The sequence below is a fragment of the Lepisosteus platostomus genome, chromosome 6 (genome assembly GCF_059453375.1).
Source record: "Lepisosteus platostomus isolate fLepPlt1 chromosome 6, fLepPlt1.hap1, whole genome shotgun sequence".
NCBI lineage: Eukaryota > Metazoa > Chordata > Actinopteri > Semionotiformes > Lepisosteidae > Lepisosteus > Lepisosteus platostomus.
In genome coordinates, this window is record NC_142616.1 from 7388467 (window position 1) to 7414718 (window position 26252).

Below are 26252 nucleotides of genomic sequence, written 5' to 3' on the forward strand. Positions count from 1 at the left end.
CATGTCTTCGGACTGGGGAAGAAAAAACCACGTGAACGCCAGGAGAACATACAAACCCCACACAGACAGCACCCCATCTCTGGAACTGAACCCAGGGTTTCATCCCTACAAGGCAGCAGCGCTGACAACTGAGTCACTGTACCACCTCTACGCTACATTGTAAATCCCGAAATAACAATGTGGACATGTGACAGGGCTGGTTGAGGAACTGACTTTTTTTTTCATATGAAATGGCTAAAAGCGTCTGCCACCCCCCTCCTTCCTTTAAAAAAAGACAATGATGTCAGTTTTGCAGAGTTAACCCAAATTCCTTTGCCTTCTCACTATAAAGTGTCGGATGTTTAATCACAGCCCTGGGTATCAGGTACAGAGAGAAGTGCCGGGGAGCTCTTGTGATCGGAGCGAAATTGTTGAAATGAGTTTTGTATTCGTGCCTGTCGATTCCCCCTTTCAGACACTCCCCTGAAAAGAGTGTGGAATTTGGGCCGGTCATGGATGAAACCTTCTCGGAAAAAAACAAGGCGGGCAAAACCGCCGTCGAGGATACACGCACGAGTCCTTTGCTCCGTCTCTGAATTTCTCTCCGAGGCTTTGAAACTTTTCAGAAAAATTGAAACAGGCATTGAATTTTTTAATGATTTAACCAATGCCCCCCCCCCTCAAAAAAACCCCGCAGTTGAGTTCTAATTATTGTTATTGTAAGTGACGACGAAATTGTGGTTTTCTGCTGCTTGTATTTGGAAACCTGGTTCCTGTTCTGTCACCATGGGAACGGCACCTAGCTCTGGCCACTGGCTGGCCAAGTCATTTCCTGTTTAAGTAAGCAAAAAAAGACACTTCCTGTGTAAATTAAGAGTATGATCTAGCTATCTAGCTATCTATCAAAGATAGACACCTTTCAGGGTTATGGTGTATTTTAAGAGCAGGTGCGCACAATGTATTATGGGAAAGTTAATAAAAACACCTGAACTGTTTCTCCAAAAACACCTTGCAGGGAGGCAAAGTGGTGTGGTAGTGAGCATTTCTGTCTGGCAGTGGTGGGGCCTTGGCTCCAATTCCTTGGGGTGCTGTCTGTGTGGTGTTTGTATGTTCACCCCATGTTTGCATGGATTTCCTCTGGGTGCTCTGGTTTCCTCCCACAGTCCAAAAACACAGTGGTAGGTTAACTGGCTTCTGGGGAAATTGGCCCTGGTTTGTGTGTGTGTGTGTGTGTGTGTTTATATTTCTTTGTGCCCTCTGACCTGTGATGGTATAACTTGCCTTGCACCTGTTGCCAGCTGGGATACACTCTGACTCCTCAAACGTCCCTAAACCAAAAGAAGTGGTTTGAAAATGGACGAATGGAAGCAAATAGCCAACCCTAGGGAAAACAAATTGCCAAAGGACCAGTGAATCAAGTGCTGGTTCATAAATGCCAAGAGTATTAGGAACATGCAAGGTATACAAACTATATCAGCACATGCTTATCATGAAACCAAGATTCCTGCAACATAACACTGGTTGACGGAGAGAGAGAAGAGTAGAACACGAGAGGACACACAGCACTCCGGAGACACAGCAGTTAAATAAACGGCTACATTATCCCTTCAGAATGAGACCCAGACACAAAGGGGAACTCACTGGTCCAAAGGCACACTAACAAGTCAAAACAGAAACTCTCCGATGACCACGCATGAAGTGTTTCTGAAACAGGAGCACCACGACTCATGTTGTGGTCGGCAGAGAAAAGAGATGCAGAATTGAACAAAACCTGTGCCTTGTAGTAGTCAAGCCATGAGGAACACTGGTTTACTTCTTGTCTCTTTTGTCTATGCTTGTAGCATGCAGCATGTCTATACTAGAAGCCAAGGGTAAACTCTTTCTGGGCGAAAATCTTAAGTTTTTCTTTCACGTCACTACAAGTATTAAAACCTGCTGCCCTCTATCGACCACCGTTATTTCTACATGTTGCATTTTACATATACCCGCCCCCCAAAAATGTGATTCTTCTGCTTTTACAATTACCGCCACTAGGTGGCAGGTTAACAGCACCTGACAGCGCCAATCCAGGAGGTGTCATAGATCTGAGTTTTACATGGCTGAAGACTTGGAGCATGCCAAGGTCAATGAAAACCTGAATTTGCTTTTTATGTCCACTGTGGGGCTTGAAGGTTGGAAGGTTTTGTTCCACGTGATCTGTACATTTCTTCATTTAACCAAGCACATGCCAGTGATCCCAAGTAAATTCTCTTAGTCCTGTGATTTCATGTGTATGTATACAACTTGCTGGTTCTGAGCTCTTCAGGAGCAAGGATGGAGGTGTATAGCATACTCTTTGTATTTGTCTTGTTTGAAAAGTATAATTGAATAATTAAAAGTGGCATAAGAAGAGATGTGTGGTATAGTGGCACGGCGGTTGGCACTGTTGTCGTGCAGTGCAGGGTCCCTGGGTTCGATTCCTGGGGTGCTACCTGTGTGGAGTTTGTATGTTCTCCCATGTTTGTGTGGGTTTACTGGTAGGTTAACTGGCTCCAGGGAAAATAGGTCTGTGTGTGTAACTGTGTGCCCTCACGTGTGTCTAGGTCTGTGTGTGTGTAGCTGTGTGCCCTCACATGTGTCTAGGTCTGTGTGTGTGTAGCTGTGTGCCCTCATGTGTGTCTAGGTCTGTGTGTGTGTAGCTGTGTGCCCTCACGCGTGTCTAGGTCTGTGTGTGTAGCTGTGTGCCCTCACGTGTGTCTAGGCCTGTGTGTGTGTAGCTGTGTGCCCTCACGTGTGTCTAGGTCTGTGTGTGTAGCTGTGTGCCCTCACGTGTGTCTAGGTCTGTGTGTGTGTAGCTGTGTGCCCTCACGTGTGTCTAGGTCTGTGTGTGTGTGTAACTGTGTGCCCTCACGTGTGTCTAGGTCTGTGTGTGTGTAGCTGTGTGCCCTCACGTGTGTCTAGGTCTGTGTGTGTGTAGCTGTGTGCCCTCACGTGTGTCTAGGTCTGTGTGTGTGTAGCTGTGTGCCCTCACGTGTGTCTAGGTCTGTGTGTGTGTAGCTGTGTGCCCTCACGTGTGTCTAGGTCTGTGTGTGTGTAGCTGTGTGCCCTCACGTGTGTCTAGGTCTGTGTGTGTGTGTAACTGTGTGCCCTCACGTGTGTCTAGGTCTGTGTGTGTGTAGCTGTGTGCCCTCACGTGTGTCTAGGTCTGTGTGTGTGTAGCTGTGTGCCCTCACGTGTGTCTAGGTCTGTGTGTGTGTAGCTGTGTGCCCTCACGTGTGTCTAGGTCTGTGTGTGTGTAGCTGTGTGCCCTCATGTGTGGCTAGGTCTGTGTGTGTAGCTGTGTGGCCTCACGTGTGTCTAGGTCTGTGTGTGTGTAGCTGTGTGCCCTCACGTGTGTCTAGGTCTGTGTGTGTGTGTAGCTGTGTGCCCTCACGTGTGTCTAGGTCTGTGTGTGTGTAGCTGTGTGCCCTCACGTGTGTCTAGGTCTGTGTGTGTGTAGCTGTGTGCCCTCACGTGTGTCTAGGCCCTGCAATGGATTGGTGTCCAGTCCAGGGTGTATCCTGGCTCTCGCCCTGAACTGAAAGAAAGAAAATGGGTGGATAGATAAGAAAAAAAGGTCACATTAAGAATAACAGGAAACATGTAAGAAGCTACATAAAACAACAGATCAGATATAATGGTGGTTATTACATTTCCCTCAAAGAACTGAATCTCTTTCGTCTTGAACAGAAAAGACTATGAGGAAGGCTTGACTGATGATTCAAGAGATCGAAATCCCAAATATACTGACAGCCATCGACCTAACAGTGGATTTTTTCGGCATCAGCAGTGTGAGACACCGCTCGATGACACGAGTGGACAGAACAGGAAGTGAAATGAGAGCCTTCCTCAAACACAAGGATTGTGGGACTGCCCAGCTATCCCATGAAGCCGTGAAGCCGACAATCTGCAAGCCCAGGTTTTGGCCCCCGAACAAAGCAGGTTTTTGAGGATCTCTGCATCCATCCATTTTCTAACTGCCTCTTCCAAATCAGGGCTGTGGGGATGCCGGAGTCTCTCCTGGCAAGCATCGGACACAAAGTAGGATACAACCTTGATGGGATGCCAGTCCATCGCTGGGCACACAGAGACACACTCACACCAGGGCCAATTTTCCCAGAAGGCAATTCTCTGACCAGTATGTCTTTGAACTGTGTGAGACCATCAGAGCACCTGGAGAAAAAAACGTGTGAACACAGGGAGAACATGCAAACTCCACCCAGACAGCACCCCAATATCTGGAAGATAACCCAGGGCCTCAGTGCTGTGAGACAATAATGCTGACCACCGAACCCTCTGAAGAAAAGCGAACCGTTAATAAAGACTTTCCCTACTGGCAATCTGTCTAGACACTTTTCTTCCAAATACAGGTCTCGCCTCTATTTCGTGTTTAACAAAGCAAATGAACTCTTGGGTATGTATACAGGGGCGGGGGCACCCTTCAGCACCTTGGAACTCAAGGTCGGCTGTCAGGCACGTTTTCCCAAGTCTCTCGAAATCCCCCGTTTCTTCAGAACAAAAAAAAAAGTCACTCACACCGAGGACACAGGAACTCGCCAAAAAAAAGCCCTGCTGCTCCGCGCTCAGCATCTTAGTTCACTGACAAACACACACACCCACCCCGAAACCACCTCTGGGCACAAGTGTAAGCGAAGACGTTTCATCACGCCGTTCCACCCGGCCTCCTTCAGCGACCTGAACCCGGTGAGGTCATGAGAGAGGAGGCAGGAAAGAGGAGGGGGGGGTCTGTCTTTTTGTGGTTTCAAAGGTCTGTACAGCACCCGGAGAGTGAATTCTCACCAATAGCCGGCTTAGCCCGGCCGCGAAACCGAAGTTGATGCTGTTGTTTCTCTTAAAAAAAAAACAAATGAAAAAGAAGAGACCGAGTAAAATCTGACCAGAACTACAAAAAGCGGCATTTTTATATCATACCTAGTAATTTGTGGGGTGAACTAGCAGTTAAAAGTTACGTATACCGCACGTCGCAAAAGGTGATACCTGTGGAATCAGAATTATACGCGGATTGGATTCCCTTTGAAAAGACGTTCAGCTCAATAGATGCTCATTTTTTCTTTGATTTTTTTTTTCCCGAGCGGTATTCGCGGATTACTGTAAATTAATATCCGCGTTAATTACACAGCCCGAGCGCGCATCGATTCAGCGCCTAATTTCTAACGCCTCGCCAACCCCGACCAAAAACACTTTTCAGAGAGAAGAAAACGTTAAGGGGGTGTCTATTCGGAACTAGGTGGGAAGAAAGCACACCTGCGGCGTGCAAACCCAGCTGAAATGAAGTGCGGCAAAACAATTGTTGTGCGCTGAAAGCTCCTTTGATAGAAAATAAAAAAAATCACGAACATACGTGTATCCCTTACTCCCAGGTGCAAATTACCATGAGCTCTCCAATAAATGTTCAGTCACACCAGATCCAGCTTGTAACATTTTGAGTGAGGCGCTTTTCTGCGTGGTTGTTGTTGCTGTTTTCGTTATGCAGCCTTGCGGCGATGTGTCTTCACGTCTGGAACGCTCGCCAAGGTACCGTGAGTGTTAATACTACTACTCGTGGACAGTAGGTGGCTCTGTTTCGTCTGTCACCAGCAAGTCACTTTGACCCCGTCTGTAAACAATTCTATTAAGGTAATAATACTCCTTACACTTCTATAGCGCTTTTCTGAAAACTCCACTCAAAGTGCTTTACAGGCAATGGGGATCCCCTGCATCCCCACCAGTGTGCAGCCCCACCTGGTTGATGCTCCAGTACTCTCCCCACACACCAGCTCTCAGTGGGGAGGAGAGCAAAGTGATGAAGCCAGTTCAGAGAGGGGGATTATTAGGAGGCCATGACTGGTAAAGGCCAGGAGGAAATTTGGCCAGGACACTGGGGTTACACCGCTATGACCTGGGATTTATAATGACCACAGAGAGTCAGTACTCTGTCACTATACTGAGACGTCAGGACCCACACAGACCGCAGGGTGAGCGCCCCCTGCTGGCCCCACAACACCTCTTCCAGCAGCAGCCTGAACTTTCCCAGGAGTCTCCCATCCAGGTACTGACCAGGCTCACACCTGCTGAGCTCCAGTGGGTAGTTGTAAGCAGCAGGGTGATATTAATAAGAGATTATTAGAACCAAAACAAAACAGAAAACCTATTATCAGGACTCACAGACCGGCGACCACATAATTACATTTAAATCTGCGCCACGTTTTCATTGCATCAATGTTTCTTTACCAGCTGAACAACATCACTGTGGAAGCATTTATTTTAAACTATCAGGACCTGTGAACTGAGTTATAACAGCACCGCCTGCCGCAGAGAAAAATATTCAATTTTTGTTTTTATTCAGAAGACGGGACGGCACCTCTGATCTCAGTTACGACGGCTGCAACACCCTAAGGAACACGAGACATTTCAAGCTCCTTTTAATATCCCTAATAATAATAATAATAATTGCTTACACTTATATAGCGCTTTTTCTGGACACTCCACTCAAAGCACTTTACAGGTAATGGGGATCCCCTCCACCACCACCAATGTGCAGCCCCACCTGGATGATGCGACGGCAGCCATAGTGCGCCAGAACGCTCCCCACACAGCGATGGGTTCCCCTGCCCTATGCCAAATGGCCGGTCCTCCGGTGCAGGAGTCCCTCAGAGTGATGTCATCAGAATCTCTCACAATGAGACCTGCTGCCCCCGAGCAAATCCAATGTACGGAGTTTGATTCAGAGCGGACAGTAACACCACAGCAGGATGATTGATGTGCTCTTAATTGAAACTCAGTCTTGCCAGTTTTCCACACAGCTTGAATTTCTTTACAGCGCATCAGAACGACCTCGCTAGACTGCTTTGACTGCTGGTTTCCAAGCAGAATCTCTGCACTATGTTCAGTTATAGGAGCTGTAAATTCAATCAGAGTGAAAACTATGCATTACTGCGGCTCCTGTAGGACTTGACCTCAACTCCCCCAGACAACAGCATAACAAGAACTTGTTTTTATTTATTGTTGTCACGCTACTCGATTTTGATTTGAACAGCCTTTGACTCAGAGGTTGCGACTTATCCCACAGCTGCAGACAAATGTCTCACCGCCTTGTGCTGTATCATCGGTTCTCAGATGCCCTGGAAAATGCTAACGATGCCTGGATTCATTAAGTATGACATCACAGAGCAGGTCTGCACAACTCCAGTCCCGGGGGCCCAGTATGTCTGCTGGTTTTCACTGCAACCACGGAATGAACTACCTAATTGAGGTGATTACTGGATTAATTAGGCCAATGTAATTGCTGTGCCTGTATTTCTGGGTCTGTTGCTATTTGCCAGAGAGGTTCTCAGGAGCTGGAGCTTTAAAGAGAGATAAAAAAGAAGTGTAAGACCTCCTGGAGAGCAGCCTTTCGGGACTGAAGTTGGGCATAACTGTCATAAAGGTCTGGCTCTTAGCCTCTAGTTTTACAGAACGACGACAGCTGTCAATTTGTCACGGACGACACAAATTGTGCAGTGATGTGATGCACAAGTCGCTTGGTTCGAACCCTTGCAGGATTTCTTTCTATTTTCTATTTGGTGTTGACATTCGAAAACAAAAGAAATGGTAGGCCATTTTAAGAAACACCACAGTTGAAAGCCACCCTCCTATGTGTACTGAAAACAATGAGAGAGTTCAAATAAAAGTTATTTTGAGGGCTATGAAGCGTCTGATTATTTAATTAAGGGCTCAGCTGCAGCACAAACTAGCAGGAATGTGGGTTCCCAGGATGGGGGTTAGGGAACCCCCACTCTAGATATAATCAAGAGATACAGTATGTGTTTATTATGAGCTCTCACAATGTGCTCAAAGCCTCCACTAGTGTTTTCTACTATTATACCAGCTGTGACTTGGCAAGGAAGAACCATGCATGTCGCTTAGCAATCTTTAATTCAATCAAATTGGTACAACAGAATGAAATTATTAAAGCGAAGTAAAATATCAAAGGGTCTTGCACCGGATTCCATCCCTACCCCGGAGGAAAGAATTCGTCTGACATCAGTGCAACACGCCTGACGTGGTTGCGATCTGTCAGGACAGAGCTCAGCTCGGGTGTTCTCAGCCTGTGGCACTCTACCCCAGATAAGCCGTTGAACAGGATTTTGCTGCAAGACTCTGCCTCCAAGACGGGTGATGACCAACTGCTGGACGTGAAAGACCACAGCCTACACCTACAGCCTCAGTGAATGAAAATAGTGACAAGCCCAAACCCAGACAGGCCAGAATCGGGAGAATCGTGATCACAACACCGCAAGGTTAACTGGCCATGAACAGCCAATATGAGGCAGTGCAGTAGCTAATCCATCACTTTGACCAATCAAATCTAATGTCAGGGCTTTCTCATCAATGACTTCATGTGTTTGTTTTTTTTCCGTACACATCCACAAAGCCTAATTTCTACTGTATTCTACAATAAAGATGCCTATCGGGATAAGCTGTTGATTTAAAACAAAAAGGCTCAAATTGTAGTTCGGACATTACCAGGTCTAGTGCAAATGATCACATTACTCCTGTCCTGGAGTCCTCGCACTGGCTTCCTGTCAGGTATTGTGTCCACTTTAAAATCCTCAGGCTCACCTATAAGGCTCTGCATGGCTTGACACCTCATTACCTGTCTGAGCTACTATCGTCCTCGCAACCTTCGCTCCTCTGATTTTGGTCTCCTGTCTGTCCCCCAAGCATGTCTACACACCATGGGTGATAGGGCCTTCTCCTGCTGTGCCCCCAAGCTCTGGGCCTCTATCCCAAAGGAATTCAGAGAGTAGCCATCCCTGAGCTGTTTCAAATCAAGACTCAAACCCTTCTTTTTTAGAAGGGCCTTAACTGGCTCTCTGTCTGCCCCATTGCTCCTACTGTATTCCATACCCCCTCCCACCACCTCCTCTCATTTCTACAACCATTGTGTGTTTTTCCTTTGTCTTGTTGTTGTTTTGCTGTGAAGAGCATCAAGAAGCCACTTTTAAAGCTGCTATATCAAAATAAAGTTTTTATTATTATCGCCGCACAATTCAGAAGCCCTGAATGACAACAAAACGAACTGTCAACGCGTTTCGCTCCGGACAGCGTCTCTTCTCCACGCGAGGAGAGAATCGGCTGTCGTCAGCGGAGCGTGCCTTTGTTTGGCGATAATAAGTTGTCGCTGGCTCGGCGCGCGCGCAAGCTGGCGTCCGGAGCGGCAGCAGCAGCAGATGTCAGGCTGATGACACACAGCTGTGTTTGTTTGAGTCTTTGTGTGGGTTTTATTTTTAAATGCCGCACGTGCAACACCTCGTTTCTCCCCTGCTTGCTTGGAATGCCAGTTTCGATCCAGCCTTGAAAACAATGGAGAACTGGGCGTGGGGAAAAAAAGGGGGGAAACTGGGAGGAAAAGAGGTCGTCACCCCGTTTTATGGGCCGCAGTTCAATCCGGTTCCTGCTCCCGGTTCGGTGAGTTATTTCTGGGGTGGGTGTGATCTGTCAGGACAGAGCTCGACTTGGGAGATCTCTGCCTGCGGCACTGGATGGCTGCCCCAGATTTGAAGTTGAAGAGTATTTTGGAGCAGAGCAGTGATGACCACTGTTGGACATAAAAGCCCACAGCCTGGTCCACCATATGCACACTTAATGCCTCAAAAAATCGAAATAGTAAAATAGACAAAAACCTGGATGACAGTGAAAGATGTTATTCTGCAGGAATCCCCCCAAAATGGGAAAAAAACAGAGTTTGGAATATTGTGGATCATAGCAGTTTCATCTGTACACTAGCTGGAATATGTTGAACTGCCTTCTAGGACAGATCCTACACAGTGTTGCTTAATATTTTTAACTGAAGCTATCCTCTCTGATTCCTTCTGCTGTCATGTTAGAAAAATACATTCGTTAGATGAGTTTTTTTTGTTAATTGTGCATTTGTCAGCTGTCCCCAAATCACTGAATATCCTGCTGAACTGGTTTTCAAGAGAAAAGCAGATGTTCCTATGCTGCTTACCTTTAGGCTTCTTATTTTAATTGCTTTCCTTTACATGATAAGATGAGGGAGTAAAAATTTGCCTTTGCATGGACTTGGAAACCTAATTATGTGTTTATTAAATGTGAGGGAAGCACCTCGCTAAAGAGTGGCACAGCAGCATGTCTCCTTGGATTTGAACCCGTGATCCTTCAGACTTGTGTCCAGAGGGAAGGGTCCCCCCCACTGCTCCCTGACTACCACTTACAGCTCCTATTGATGTCCACGTCTGGACAGAGTGGATCAATGATCTTCAGGTCTTGCATCCGGTTCCTCATTGAACAGGCAATTTAGCCAAGGCCAATCAACTCCCCAGCATGTCTCCAAAAGTTGGGGCCCTGGGAGAACACGCAGACTCCACACATAAGGTGCCCCAGGTTTGCTCTTGCAAAGCTCACGCATGCTCTCAGGGTGCAGCGATTGCATGAAACCAATAAAAATGTGATGGTGTTTAGTATTGATCTAATATAAATAGTACGAAGGCCAGCTGTGTGCTACCAGGATCTGTGCGGGTCTGTTCCTGCGATTTGGGTCGGAGATTCTGATTTGGGCCCGGGAACCATAATGCGACACATCCGTCCGGGCTGTCACGTCAAACGAGAGCGGTGTCGAACAGGACGGGCGTAGGGCTCTCATTTCTGGTAAGAAGCTGCTCAGCAGGTGCAGTGCTGCGTGTGCAGTCATGCCGGGAGACAGCTTCAGGGCGTGTGTGAGCAGCACGAAGGAGACTCAGCACAGCAAGCGAAAATACCGAGAGAGGAGTAACGAGGGCGGGAGGGGCGACGCATGATTGATTAGCGCTGAGGTCATGCACTCCCTTTCCCAGGTATTGTTGTCTGGGCTCTTCCAGTCATTCCAATTGTGCAATCCAGCAGACTCCTTAACAAAGCGAACTTTTGCAGATGATTAGGGCTCAATAACGAAGGCCGAGAGAGAGGGCACGGGGACTCAGAGAATTCCCCAGTAATTCCTTATTTCATTCCCTCCCCGGGCGGGAAAAACAAAATGCTTCCTGTTTTTCTTTAAACACCCCCCCCCCCCCCCATCAACAAAACGTCAATGCAGATTTGCTGCTGCAGAATTTTGTTAGTACGGAAAAGCCAACCGCACACACTGTCTACTACTAACCCTGTCCTTGAGGTGCACAGTGGCAGCACAGCTTCCATTCTGCCCCTGGTCTGAACGCCGTCTTTAAGCTGATAGCGAGTCTCATTGGACCACGTTAACGCCATTTGAAAGTCTTGGCTGGTCGCTGGTTTTATAGCCATGGGACCAAAAGCCAGCAGACCGAAGAGGGCTCCAGACCCAGGAATGGGTGCTGCTAATTTAAAGAGACTGGGTTCTGGACCTCTGGATGAAAAAGTTTTGGCCCTGGCTCTTAAAGCAGGGCCGGTGGCTCTGTGGCTAAGGATCTACACCTGTGGCTGGAAAGTTGCTGGTTCAAATCCCGTGGCTGGCAGAGGAATCCTTCTCTGTTGGGCCCCTGAGCAAGGCCCTTCACCCCAGCTGCTCCAGGGGTGCTGTATAAATGGCTGATCCTGTCCTCTGACCCCAGGCTTCTCTCTTCCTGTCTGCCTGTCTCACAGAGGGCTAGCTGGGGTATGTAGAAAGACAAATTCCTAGTGCAAGAGATCTTATGTGGGTGATGAAGTGAAAGTTGACTTTTTTTTCATTGCACTGAGCCCTTACTTACCTAACTGGACTCATTAATTGCGTAATTGGACATGGTGTAAGCTCATCTTTTTTTCTAGTCACAGAAACCTAGAAATCTTGCGGGACGGTGGTTGTGGGACACCCCCGATCGACAGATGGTAGTAGTTTGTAGCAGTTCAGATATCTCTCAACTAAAATGTCCTCCAACAGTTACCTCCATGGTGGGGAAAAAAAAAGCCTCAATTTAAGTTTCCCTTCCTCTTAGTTTCTTAACTGTGATGGACCATGGTGCAATCACAAGAAAATGCCAGGTAGGCATTGGTCAGGCACGGAAAAGAATGAGCATCGCAATACAGGTTCTTTGGGAAATCACGACAAAGCAAGCAGAGTCCATCATGACAAAGTCCCTCCCATCTGAGGTAAAACTGCGCTCGCACCCGCACTAAATCGATTGTGAGCTACTGTGCATCCAGCCTCAGTTTTTACCCTCCACTCGTTATAAATTCCCTGCAAGAGGAGCCAGAGCAATGATGTGTCCCTGGTACCTAATACCATGTCTGTCAATCACTCCTGCTCAGAAGTCAAAAATCAGTTTCATTCTTCCACCCAGCAGAATGCTCTAGTAATGATGTAATATTCTGCACCACGAGTGATCCTGTGATCCTTCATAATCTTTCGGGGGATTTAAGTTCTCTCTTCCTCTCTCTAATACATAATGATAGCTATGAAACGGGTGGATTGGTGGCTCTGTGCCTATGGCTGGGAGGTTGCTGGTTCAAATCCTGCGGCATCAGAGGAATCCTATTCTGTTGGGCCCCTGAGCAAGGCCCTTAACCCCAACAGCTCCAGGGGTGCTGTACAGTGGCAGACCCTGTGCTCTGACCCCAAGCTTCTCTCTCCCTGTCTGTGTGTCTCATGTAGAAAAAGCTGGGGTAGGCAAAAAGACAGATTCCTAATGCAAGAAATTATATACGGCCAATAAAGTGATCTGATCTTGTCTTATACCTGGGTCCTAGGAGGAGAGCAGCTAAAAGTAGATTACTCCAAAATAGAACAAACTTTCACTTGGAAGACACGGTGTTGAAGCCTCACCTTGATTCTTTCCTCAATTACAGCCCGACTGATTCCGTAAAACAATGCCCAGAGGTCAGGAGGTTCGGGGCGATGGTGAGGGAGCTCCTGCCTCTGTCACAGAGACGCCCTGCGTGATTAATGAGCCTCCTGTCCGGACTCGTCTTTCCAGCTCATTCACACAGCACCTACGATAACAACGGGAGAGAAAAAAAATTAGTCATTAAAACACTGCCTGCGTGAAGGGGAGTCAGTGCCAATGGCGATGCCTGTGATTGGCTGAAGCACAGGAGAGATGGTTTATTTATTTATTTCCTTCTTTCGCAAATAGATACCTGCGCAATACTTCTTGCGTGCGACTGGAGCTGACCGAGCACAACAGCTGTTACCACACCGGGTTGCTGAATCACCTATGGCAATGGTTTCGGGGTATTTTTCTCCTGGTGGGCAGCAGTGTTTGGGAACAGAAGAACAAATGAGAGGAGACCATTCGCCCTGTCTCGCTCGCTTGGTAGTTAGTAGCCTCCTGAGCTTCCATCAAAAGATGGGCATCCAGCTGTGTCTCAAAGGAAGCCGAAGTATCTTTAGCAATGTGGCTGGGTCGCTTGTTCCACACTCCCACCCCTCTCTGTGTAAAGAGCCTCCTGTCCCGACTGGAGGAGCTCACCCAGCTGTGTCTTGAGAGAAGCCAGGGTATCGGCTTCAACAACAGGGCTGGGCAGCTTGTTCCACACTCCCACCCCTCTCTCTGTAAAGAGCCTTCTGTCCTGACTGGAGGAGCTCATCCAGCTGTGTCTTGAGAGAAGCCAGGGTATCGACTTCAAAAACATGGCTGGGCAGCTTGTTCCACACCCCCACCACCCCTTGTGTAAAGACGTGCCTCCTGTCTTAAAGGCGATTGATAAGGATTAAATACTGGACAAACACAGAATGGGCAGACAAATACAAGCTTTGTATTTGTCTGTTAAGTACATGCTGATGGGATTGTACCCAGACAGTATTGTACCCAGACAGGCACTGCAATTTAAAACACAGTCTCTCCATATCTGAGCCCCCTAACCCTTGCCCATCGGCCGCCTGCTGTTCCAGTCAAAATCACAGAAGTTGACACGTTTGTATTTTGAAGTAATGAAAACCCGAGAGAAGAAAGAAACACTTCTGCATTGAGCGTGAAGCTTTGAACTGTTGTCTGTAGCTGCTGACACAGAAACAGCACATCCCTCATGGAAATGTACCACAATAATGCTGTAGGTGACTTTACTGCCAGGTTACCCTTGACTTTACTGAACCCTGACCAAGCACTGACTCGTGCCAGAGCGCCGTTACCAGTGTGATATTTTCTGACTATACTCTGCTTTTACTGCAGTGAACCTTTCCAACAGATGTCTCAGATTCTGCCATGTGTGCTCTGTCTTGATTCTCTGTAGATTTACACACAACTGACAGCAGAATCAGGATGTTCACAGAAGCGAATGTTTTCCACAATCCAGCAGGTGGGAGTGGATGACACCTCTCCTGTTTCACATCAGGCACTCATTTTGTCCTTCTTTATTACGACTTTAAAGTTTATTATTATTATTATTATTATTATTTAACCCTTTCTGCGCCTGTGCCCGTCTCGATGCTAGACGAGACACCATTGGCTGGGGGGAGGGGTTGGGATTGCTTCCAATGGAAAATCCTAAAATCGGAATTTTCCGTGGGGCGACATATCAAGCGGCTTTTCTCTCTCTCTTTTTTTTTTTTGTCCGTGAGCTCCAGTTTCAGGAAATAAATCCCAATCGCCGTGCGGGCAGAGCAACAGCGGAAAACTCCAGGCTCGGCCGCCATGTGAACAAGTAAAGGTTGGTTCCACGCTGAAAAGAAACACAACGTTTTCTTTTCAGGCCGTAGAGCCTCATGCGGGTGCCACACTCTTTCCAGCACGGAATAAACCTTCACTTGTTCCTTTGCAGCCTACGCGTGCTGACACAGCTCCCTTCTTCAACTACTTGACCATCATGTGACACCACTGTCGGACGTTGCACTGGGTGTCTGGCTGGAACGGCTGTCTCCCGGCTCAACTCAGCTCCTCCAGCGCCTGCTGGATCACCCGATCCCCTTGTCCTGATCCCGGACCCTGCCCCTGACAGGAGTCTCTCCACCAATGTTCCCTCTAAGCTGTGTGCGTGTGTGCGCACGCGGGTTATGAAATCAGCGCACATCGGAACTTGAACTGCGCACAAAAAATTAAATGCCCCCCAGAAATATGATGATAATAAAACCAACACGGTCGCCAATTGTGAAATGCTGATGCCGAAAACCACGCTGGGCCAGCTCGTCCTGCTGTCACTGGACCCATCTGGACACAGACCAGGACCTGGCAGGCACCAGCTCTGTGGGTGCTGTGTGAGTCCAGGATTCCTCAATATTTTGGATCAAACTGTTGTTAAAGCATGGGTGAGCACAATACTTCTTTTGCTGACTACCATACGATTGCGCTCCCACAACCCGAAATAGTAATAATTCCTTACACTTATATAGTGCATTCTGGACACGCCACTCAAAGCACTTTACAGGTAATGGGGATCCCCTCCACCCACACCAGTACTATCACCACACGCCGGCTCTACTACTGGATGGGGATTATTATGATAATCCACTTTATTGGCCAAATACAATTTCTTGCATTAGGAATTTGTCTTTTCTCAGACCCCAGCTTGCTCTCCATGAGTCACACAGACAGAGAAAGAAGCTTGGGGTCAGATCACAGGGTCAGCCCCTGGAGTAGTTGGGGTTAAGGGCCTTGCTCAGGGGCCCAATGGAGTAGGATTCCTCTGCCAGCCATGGGATACAAACCAGAAACCTTCCAGCCACAGACAGAGATCCTTAGTCACAGGGCCCATGGTAAAGGCCAGGGGGAAATTTGGCCAGGACAGTGGGGTAACACCCCTACTCCTTTCGAGAAACACCCTGGGATTTTTAATGACCCCAGAGAGTCAGGACCTCGGTTTTACATCTCATCCAGCAGCATTGTTTCACAGTATAGTGTCTCCACCATTAGGGGGATTAGGACTCACACAGACCGCAGAGTGAGCGCCTCCTACTGGCCCCACTAACACCTCTTATAGCAGCAAACGTGGCTTTCCCAGGTGGTCTAATGTGGTAATGATCTATTCTGCAAAGAAAAAAAAATGCATTTGGTTCCTCATATTCACAATTCTTTTTCACTGGACATTGAAATCATTGGAAATAATTTCATTAGCAGGACTGTTGTGTGAAGAAACGTTTCCTTCAGCGTGTTCTTACTAATAACAAAGCCTCCAGAAATGCTTTATTAAAGTTACAAGATTTTAAGATGAGCACCCCCCAAAATTAAAAAAGTGGGAGCCTACACCTAACGTAGTCTGAACACCATAGCTTCTTAAGGGTTTATTATCCTTTAAACACGGTTATCTCTTAAGTGAGGGATTGACTGAAAAGCATTTACCTGGTTTCTGTGACACCCTTAGACTTAGAGAATGCTTAGGGGGAAAATTAAGGGGACAATTCACTTAAGTGTTTTTTTTTAAGCAACAACCGACGGGGCTTCAGGATTGCTGTTTAGCCAAACTGTTCTCAGCTCTGGCAGCCTGCTAAGCCGGATTCCTCTCTCCTCTATCCCCTGCAGGTAGATCCATCACTGGCTTTTGGGAGCACTTTAACCCTTTGTCGGTCCTGTGAGACACCTGTAGACAGCCATTATCTTCTATGGGAAAATACGACCGTTCTTATTTTCTCGGCTTTCGCGATCAGCTGAAGGAGGGCGCGTTTGTTTTTCTCTTCCGGTTGATAGGCGACGGAGAAGCGCTAGGCCGTTTCGGAGGAAAAAGCGGGTTTCGTCTCTCGTTTGACAACCGGCTAAACCCTTAAAGAGGAAAACGGGGAAAAAAAACTGTTTGGACAATCGCAGTATTAGAGCCAGGACAGGTTACGAGGACATGAATTGGTCTACAGCGAGCGATAACGCTCGGGAGACTACGAAGGGACTTTGTTGTGTGAATCCAGCTGTTTTTGGTAAACAAAGTTTTGATAATGGACAATCACCGGGTTAAGAAAGTTTAAATCACACGAGAACTGAATTGTTTGCAAGAATTGTATACAGTGTTTGTAACTTTTTAGGGAAAAACTCTCTACTATAGCACACATTTGCGGGAAAAATCATATTAAATTGGAGATTCTGACAGGTTAAAAGGTTCAATTTTATCCTGATGGGGTGATAGGAGCTGGTGAACTGTTTATGTCCCCGGGTGGTGGGAATTAGCCTATTTCCTTGGTCTTTAGCAGAGAAAGCATGATAGACTCCCGTAAAGAATACACAATTACAATGTGGCTCTCCCAGACAGACAGACTTTCTCGAGTCAGGCTCGTATGTGGCAAGGTTCAGCACACACTCAGTGATGAGAACATTTCAAAAGGTCACGCTGTAAAACTTTGACCTCCTGGTGAATAATGAATGGATCAGCTTTAATCTGCAGGGAAGGTTGTCTAGTTAATGACTGATAGAGAGGCAGATAAGAACAGACAGAATGCCTGCGCTTGAATTGAGCCATTCTTTCTACCTGTGAGAGATGCGCGGTTTTTTCGTATTTTCTCACAGCCTTCACGTTTTTGAGTGAAGCACCTGTTTGTACGCTGACAGCCCCCCACTGGCGTTCAGCTTTCTCGTGTGTCACTTGCTTTCCCTGCAGATCAATCAAACGGGCGGAAGGAATGTTTGTTTCCAAATCAAAGCAAAGTGTATTTCTCAAATGCACAACAATACAGCGTGCAGCAGTAGTTGCTGGCAATGAAATGTCTTTTCTGCGAGCTCACAAAAATCACAAGGATCACAAAATTAAGGTTACAAAAAATAAGGTTACATAATAATAGATGTAATAGAAATGGAATAAAACTCAATATGAGTAGAGCCGCTGTGTGTCCAGGGTGTGTGCAATATATACAAGTAGTGCAGTTATGCTGAATACAGTGAAAACTGTGTTTCCATGTAGCCATTACAGGTGATTTGCTAAAGGAGCTGCAGGTTGGCTATTTAGCCATTTGGAAAGTGTTCCTCTGCATGCTCCTGGTCCTGCAGAAATGGTTTATGGAGTATATCATAGGAACTGGGTGGCGCGACGGGTCAGTCGTGTGCTTTGCTGCCCAACGCCGGTTCAATTGTTGGGGTGCTGTCTGCGTGGAGTTTGCATGTTCTCTCCGGCTTCACTTGGGTGTCCTGTGGGTGCTCCTGTTTCTTTCCACAGTCCAAAGACATGCTGGTGGGTGAACTGGCTTCTGGGTAGATTGGCCCTGCTGTGTGTGTGTCTGTATCTGTGTGTGCCCTGTGATTGACTGGCGTCCCATCAGGTGTGTACCCTGCATTGCGCCTGTTGCACAGGCTGAGCAAGGTTGTGTGGGTTCTAATGCCCCAGTATAGTGACGGGGACACTATACTGTAAAAAAAAACAGGTCATCCTTCAGATGAGATGTAAAACTGAGGCCCTGACTCTGTGGTCATTAAACATCCCAGGGCGTTTCTCGAAAAGAGTAGGGGTGTTACCCCAATGTCCTGGCCAAATTTCTCCCTGGCGTTTACCCATCATGTCCTCCTAATAACCCCCATCTCTGAACTGGCTTCATCTCTCTGCTCTCCTCCCCACTGAGAGCTGGTATGTGGGGAGAGTACTGGAGCAACATCCAGGTGGGGCTGCACACTGGTGGGGGTGGAGGGGATCCCCATTACCTGTGTAAGCGTGAGGAATTATTATTATTAGTAGTAGTAGTAAAATGTTGATGGATTTTTAAGCAGACAGAGGTATGGTAAAGCATGGCAGACCATATTCTAATTCTGCTTTTTCCCTGGCACAGCTCTTTAAAATTTTCAAGATTGTATAGTATCTCTCCGGCTTGAAACACCTGTAGCAGGTGTTTATCTGAATGACGCACTCAAAGCCCAGACAAACTGCTTGTTCTTGGCCACGTTCAAAGGATTTCTGGGATCCTGTCTGAGGTAGCGAGGGCATGTACCAGCATTCAAAACGAAAAGAAGACTCGGTGGGTTCCAGTAAATGTTTATTTTCCTTCGTTTGTACCCACAAAAGGTGCTCGTCTCTTAGCGCTGAGCGCCGTGAAGGGACCGTGTTGAGGCAAACCGTACCGCGGCCGCAGCGCAGCTGAACCTACAGCGGTTAATCATTTTCTCTCGTCAAGGCTGGGAAGTCGCGTTTGACTCCCAGCCTGTCTTAACTCCCTTCGTGTGCCAGAAAAAAAAAACCCAACAACACACGTTTCAAGCTCCGCGAATCACGGGAAACCGGGAACGCGGTAAAGCGCGGCTGGTTGGAGGAGTTTCCGAGTTACGTCAACAACGCCGCTGCTAGTTCTAACACAGGGCTTGGAAACTCCCCCCTCTCCTTCGGGGTTCCCTGGGTCATATAACGACAGGAGACGATAAAAGGTGGTGTGGAGACTAAAAATAAAGGGAAACAAGAATATCGCGGTGGGCTTACAGAATTCAAAGCACCCGCCGCATTCTGCACTTTTTACTTGGCTACCGCGTAGTTATTGTGAACGTGTTCTTGTATTGATTGTGTTTTATTGTTCTGTACTACCTGTTGTATGTTGCTGTGCTTTGTGGTACCGTCATTATTTATTATTCACTGTTTTAGCTGTCGTTATCCATTATTAGTTACTGTTTTGTAATGTGCTGTGCGCATTGTGTGAGTGTTTTGTATGTTGTACAGTACACGTCCCGAGAGAATAGCGCGGATTCGAATCCCCACGTACATGTACGTATGGCAAAATAAAGTCCTCAATCTTTTAGCGCCCAGCTAAGGGTTAAATTTACTCCTGGGGCACACTGGGCGGCTAAGGAGTCATGTACTGTACAACGCAGTCCAGAGACTTGTATACCGCCCCTCAATAACACCAACACTGAGAATCGGCTGTATTAAGCGCAGCGCGTTTCCCGCTGTCAATAAATAGTTATATTTAGAGAATTCATCAAGTACAAGTAAGGAATTAAAGGTGTTACACAAGTCTGAGCAAAGGGACTTGAGGTAAAAATCAAACGGACTGCAAAACATGCCTTTACAGTAATTCTCCGCTGGGAATAGCTCATAAAAAGCCCCGCAAAGACTGTATCCGGAATGAAATTGAGTATCCCCCGTAGTTAACACATTTTGCTTCACGGAGCCCTTTTTAATCTCCACCTCCAGAGGTGATCCGATTCGAGCGTCCAGACTCCTAGAAACTTCCCAGCGGTGAGACGCGAAACCGAGAGGACGCGACGGGAAACTGCAGGTGGCACATCTGTACACAAAGGGCAGCGGGAGTCTGGAGCAAGCTACCCAGCCCAGCTGTCGAAGCCGATAGGTCGGTATCTTTCAGGAGGGATTGCTTAGCTACTCAAAAACCAAGGGGGCGAGACTGGTCTGTAATTGCCTCTGCTCGTTTGCAGACTTTCTCGTGTTCTTTTTTTTTTCTTGATTTTTTTGTTTGTTTTTTTTTAACGCGTTGTTTCACAGCTGGCTTTAACAGGCTTAGACCCCGATCCTTCGCTTTGAAGAAGGTGCTCGTTCAGTCGCTCGGCGGAGAGCGTTTGAACTCTCCCCCGAAAGTGCTTTTAAGAGCAAATAAGAGCTGTTTTCATAATTCCTCGTGTGTGTGGGAGGGCTGAAGCGGAGCAGGGGAGGGAGGGAGGGAGAGAATGAGAGGGACTGGAGTATGACAGGTGTATTCGCACGCAGTCTCTCACCTTGCTCAGCTTTAGCATGGCGTGGACGTGAGACGGAACCCAAATCCAACGTTTTCTTCTGACGCCTCGGAGTTTACGTCTTGGGACACAGAGAAACCTCGGAATTGCAATCAAATTACTGCGTTTTCGCCTCTTTTTTTTACTTCTACCCCCTATTTTCCAGTCGTTCCGCGGCGGAGGAGAATTGTATTGTAAGACCTCAGGTTTCTGCTTATACTGCAGCAGGATTTTCAAGTTTGTGTCCTGTTGGGCAAGGAGATTAACGACTCGTAAAGTACGTGTTAAACCTTTGGTGAAGAAACATTTTTTTGCGTGTTCTGTTCTCCTTTGTTTCCCCATTCAACACGGACGCTCTTACAATGGGCTTCGGACTAAGAGGATTTATGTTTTACCACTGGATTCCGACGGTTTTACTCTGGATTACTTTGGGAATACCGAGTAAGTCACTTTTTTTTTTAATTCGATCGCTTGCGCTTCGAAAGTGGTTTGTTCGATATTCGGAAGTCCTCACATTAGGGAATCAACACAAACATATCGATTCCAAACAAACACAACGTTTACAACAATCTCACATATTGTTGCTACTCTTGCTGCCGCTACAGAAGCAGTAACAAGAGCTGCATTTGCGTTTGGCTGAATGTTAGTCAAACGCAGGGCACCTCAATCGAATGAAATGTTTCCTTGGGGTAAAGGCGAGCGACTACGACATTTTGGTTGCGTCTTGAAAAGCACTTTGTAGATCTGCCTCTGCTCAACAAGAGGCGCGGGCAGGTTTGTTAACTTCGTACAAGGAGGTTTGTACACGGATGGTTTCACAGGAAAACCGCCACTGTGTGTTGGAACCGCTCTGTATTCCTGAACTCACCAGAGCGCCACTTTGTACCGAGTTCACAGTCTGTTTTAACGTTGAGCGCGTTAGACGAGTGCTGCCGGTATAAACTGGAGGACTCCTTCTGTTCAGCAATGCGTTGTGCTCGGGCTTGTCTGCTCTGTGTTTTCCGCAGAAAGAATTCACTTAGGGATCAGGGTATGGGGAGGCGATGCCAAGATGTTCTTATATGTGGTGCCTAACGCGTGTAAATACAGGTTATTAGCAAACACTAGGTGTAACTGGGACTGATCGCTACACTTGGCGAATGTCATATATGGAGAGGAATAAACTTGAGCTTGCAAAGGTGTAAAAATGCGGCCTGCCTTGGCCTTCGGGGTGACCGGTGACATTGTAATCACCTGCGATGGACAGTCTTCACAAGGACTCTCAAGATTCTGGACTTGCACATCCAGAAGAGCCGTAGAAATAATCATTCCTCGCATCTGGAGAGGGGGCGGGGTTGCTGGAGAGAGCTACGGGTGGGGAATCCTCAAACAGGCAAGAGTCAGCAGAGTTGTTGGGTTTTTTGTTGTTCGTTCTCCTTTCTATCAGAAACAGCGCAGAAAAGGTCACCGCTCAGGTAAACAAGCAATGGAAGGGAAAGCAAATGCGCAGACGCGAACTTTTTTTTGTCCCCCAGAGGTGGATCCACAAACACGCAGCGCAATTCGAGAGCGGTTTATCCAAATTAAACACGCCGGAAAATACAAGTCATACAAGTCTGGCTCGCTCTGGCATTACGAAAGGGCCATGCTCGCGACGGCGAACAGCAGGTGTCAGTTGTTTTAACCGTTGCGTGTTATGCAAATACAGTCTTTGACAGGATGGTTGGTATAGACGTGAGCCAGTATTATTTACCTAAGGTTTGATTGAGTAAATCTGAGTTTTGACTCACTGCTGCCCTGCCTGCGCCGCTGAAGTCAAACGACAAGTTGCCACAAGGTGCCGACGCGAGTCCTCGTAGCTGCCTTGGCACGACGGTTGTTTTCCCTGTCTGTCGGGAAGTATCGTCCATCTCCGCGCCGGAGAGGCGAGGTTACGGCAGAGCTCGGAAAGAGACCCCCCCCCCGGCTTGAGACTGGGAAGACAGCAGTCGCGAACGCCCGCCAGTCAAACGGAATAAAGACGGTTTCGTTTTTTACTTTCGTCACTTTTCCCAAATTGTCGCTGCTTTCCCTAAAAACTCCCCATTTTGCTGACGGCGGGTTGCTTAAACCGTAAAACTGAGGTCCTACACCGAGGTGACAGGGAGATCGATATCCACGATATCCCTGCGTTGTCCCAACTAAATCCAACTGGGATTCCCAAAATTCCGTTTTCTTACTGGAGGCCCCGTCCAGAGGACTCTAGTGACAAATGAAAGACATGAGCCCCGTTACGTTACTGTTTTTTTGGGGGGCGGGGGCGGGGAGCGTCTAACACATAATAAAAGAAAACGAAATACTAGATAGATACTTTATTGATCCCGTGAGGGAAATTGCAGTGCAACAGCAGCTTAACACACACAACACAGCCACAGTGTAACGAATGATGCAATTATAATAATACAATACAATCAGTACAGTGAGAAGTGCACTACGAAGAGTGACTCACAGTCCAGGACACACAAAGAACAGAACAGTACACAAAAAAGTCGTATTGCACAATATAAATATAAATATAAATGTATTGCACAGGTCCCTGGCATATATTGCCCAAAAACGGTTTTAAACGGGAAAAAGAACAGATGTATCAGTTTACTGTTCAGTCCAGAAACAGGTCACTGTCAATGTGGCCTCGAGGTGCCACGGTCTTGGGAGGTTTGCTCACGTACGTGTAAGTTCGGGTTTACTGTGTAATCGCGTGGGGTTTTCTTTGCTCATCGGAGGATCACCGGTGACTCCTGGCGCGGAGCGTGGGAACCGGTGTCCTGGACTCTCAAATCCAGTGAGAACCAATGCAGACCGCTGTACCTGCAGTTGAGAGCGGCATTCCTGAGCCGTTCCCTAACAGCGGGCAGGCTTTCCACACCTACGGCAATTACATTTCATTCCTGCCTGGCACCGCCGTGTGTGTGACATCATGTTTTAGAGGATTTGACGTTAAATCCATGCGTTTAAACGCGTTTCCTATGTGAAGACAAAATCCCGCGGCCGAGGCATAAACATTGTGGCTTAATTACTGTTTTACTGAGTTTAATTGCTCTTGTTTTCGGTGCGGCGGGACACACACGGAGAATACGGGCTCCGCCAGCCTCTGTAAACATTAGAAAGCCGTTCCTGGGTGAGAGAGGCTCTTACGTGACTGGAAGATCGACAGGCATGCCTGCGCCTCACCATCCTTATCGATCAACGGGAGCAGAGGCATATCACCCCAGCAAATGAAGACTGTGTGAATAGAGGAGTATATCAGTCTGTGCGTCTACGGTAGCCACAGATCAGTCAGTGCAATCTTAATTAATGACATTGAGACCTTATTTACAAGTTGAATGGAAAACAGAAGCCCACCAACTTGGCCTTAATTCAGGTCACCCAAGATCCCCTGTTTTTTCATATTTTTTACCTCTTATTTCAGCAATGAATCAGTGAAGCAAGCAGAGTCTCAGTAAGAGGGAATGTTCCAGGAGGGATGAGGAGGATATCTTAAGTTTTGTTCCAAATGTTCTCTCAATTACTTAATGGGCCATGCTATCTGTTTGATCAGAGTTAAATTATTCCAGGTCTTAAGAAGCAAGAGGATTTAAAGGGTCCAAAGAAACTGGAGTTTTATTACAAATTGAGCAGTTTTGTCTGGGGCTCACAGTTAATAATGACAGATGCACACTTTGAATTAAGAAAGAGCTTTGGGGTGTCATGGATGGAGCAGGGAGAGGAGTAAATGTTGTTCTGGTGGAACATCTGGCAATGAGTCATACAGATCTGTCCATCCAATTTGTAAAGTGCTTATCCAGTACAGGCTCACAGGGGAGCTGGAGGCTCTCCCAGCATACAATGGGTGCAAGGTAGGGTCCGTCCTGGGCTGGATGCCAGGGTACACACAGACACAAGCACACACACTCACCAGAAGCCAATTGGGAGGTAACTGGGCATCCTAGAGGAAACCTATCTAAATGCAAGGAGAGTGTGCAAACTCCACGCAGACTGCACCCCAGGAATCAAACCCAGAGCAGTGCAAACCACAGCACCCCCGTGATGCAATTGATAAAAAATAATGCCTTAGCTGCTGTCAGCACTCTGTGCCGGCTGCTCATGTCTGGCTTATCCTGACGAGTGGCGATCAAAGATTTGAAGATGCGATATAAATTAAAGGCATAAGGCGGGCGGTGCAGTGGCTCTGTGGCTAAGGATCTGCCCCTGCACCTGTGGCTGGAAGGTTGCTGGTTCAAACCCTGCAGCTGGCAGAGGAATCTTACTCCATTGGGCACCTGATCAAGGCCCTTCACCCCAGCTGCTCCAGTGGTGCTATATAAATGGCTGACCCTGTGCTCTGACCCCCAGCTTCTCTCCCTGTCTGTGTGTCTCATGGAGAGCAAGCTGGGGTCTGCAAAAAGACAAATTCCTAATGTAAGAAATTATATATGGCCAATAAAGTGATCTCTATGACAAGCTTGGCTTTCTCACACCCAAAGGAAGGCAATATGAACTGCAGCCAAAGGTATTATAGTAGTTGAAAATGCAAGTGAAGCTTTTGAGTAAACTGCTCCTGGCCTGTTACTCCTGACTGTGCCTGTAATGTCTCAGACAATTGTGCAGCAGGGAATACCTGTGTGATTCCAGTCTGTTGCCTGTCGATCCCAGCGTCAGCACAGTCTTTGCATTTCTTGTACCCAGCAGATTGCACAACAGTTTGCTTTGCTGCTGAGCTGTTTGCACAACTCAGAAGAGATTCTTTTCCTCGCCACTCTTGGCAGGCCGCGTTCATAACCACAGGTTTGCTTAATTCCCCCTCCTCCAGACTGCCCCGAGAAGACAGCAGTCTGCTTCGCTAATTGACACAGGATTTTGTTCAAGGATTCGGCAGTATCTGGGTCTTTGAATCGGCGTGCCGGTGTGTTTTTGTACTTTACATTAACCCCTTTTTTTCCCCTTTTGTGTTTGAGTACCATCTCCTAGAGAAAGACACGGCTATATTATACTATGGTTAGAAGGTCCTAGAAATCTGCTTTTTGTGGCTTCTGAATCCAGGCTTTGGTTGAGCAAACTGGCGTTTGATTATTGCTTGCCTTAAGACCTTGTAGTATAGTGCTTAAAGACAGCAGTGCACTTCAGTCTTACACATGGACAGCAATGCAAGTAAAACTATTCTGCTCCTTACGTGAAAGAGAATTTTCTGTGGTTGTGCTCCACCCAGCAGCTTGTCAGCCACTTACAGAAATGTGTCTGACGTTATAATTGTTTACACTTATATAGTGCTTTTCTGGACACTCCACTCAAAGCACTTTACAGGTAATGGGGATCCCCTCCACCACCACCAGTGTGCAGCCCCACCTGGATGATGCTCCAGTACTCTCCCCACACACCAGCTCTCAGTGGGGAGGAGAGCAGAGTGATGAAGCCAGTTCGGAGAGGGGGATTATTAGGAGGCCATGATGGGTAAGGGCCAATGGAAAATTTTGTCCATGACGCCGGGGTTACACCCCTACTCTTTACGAGAAACACCCTGGGATTTTTAATGACCACAGAGAGTCAGGACCTCGGTTTTACATCTCATCTGAAGGACGGCGCCTGTTTACAGTATAGTGTCCCCGTCGCTATACTGGGGCATTAGGACCCACATAGACTGCACGGTGAGCGCCCCCTGCTGACCCCACTAACACCACTTCCAGCACCAGCCTTAGTTTTTCCCAGGAGTCTCCATCCAGGTACTGACCAGGCTCCCACCTGCTGAGCTTCAGTGGGTTTCCAGTAGCCTTTTGAGGG

General features: G+C 47.4%; 1 protein-coding gene across 1 annotated transcript in view; it reads left to right on the top strand.

Annotated features, from left to right (window-relative positions):
- Positions 1-20432: 20432 nt before the first annotated feature.
- Positions 20433-26252, top strand: part of LOC148659976 (nectin-4-like) — a 69062-nt gene continuing 63242 nt past the window's right edge. Inside the window, exon 1 of the mRNA XM_088633989.1 lies at positions 20433-20921. Within this exon, the coding sequence (XP_088490115.1) occupies positions 20843-20921 (79 nt within the window). The 5' untranslated portion in view covers positions 20433-20842. The remainder of the gene's footprint in view (positions 20922-26252) is intronic.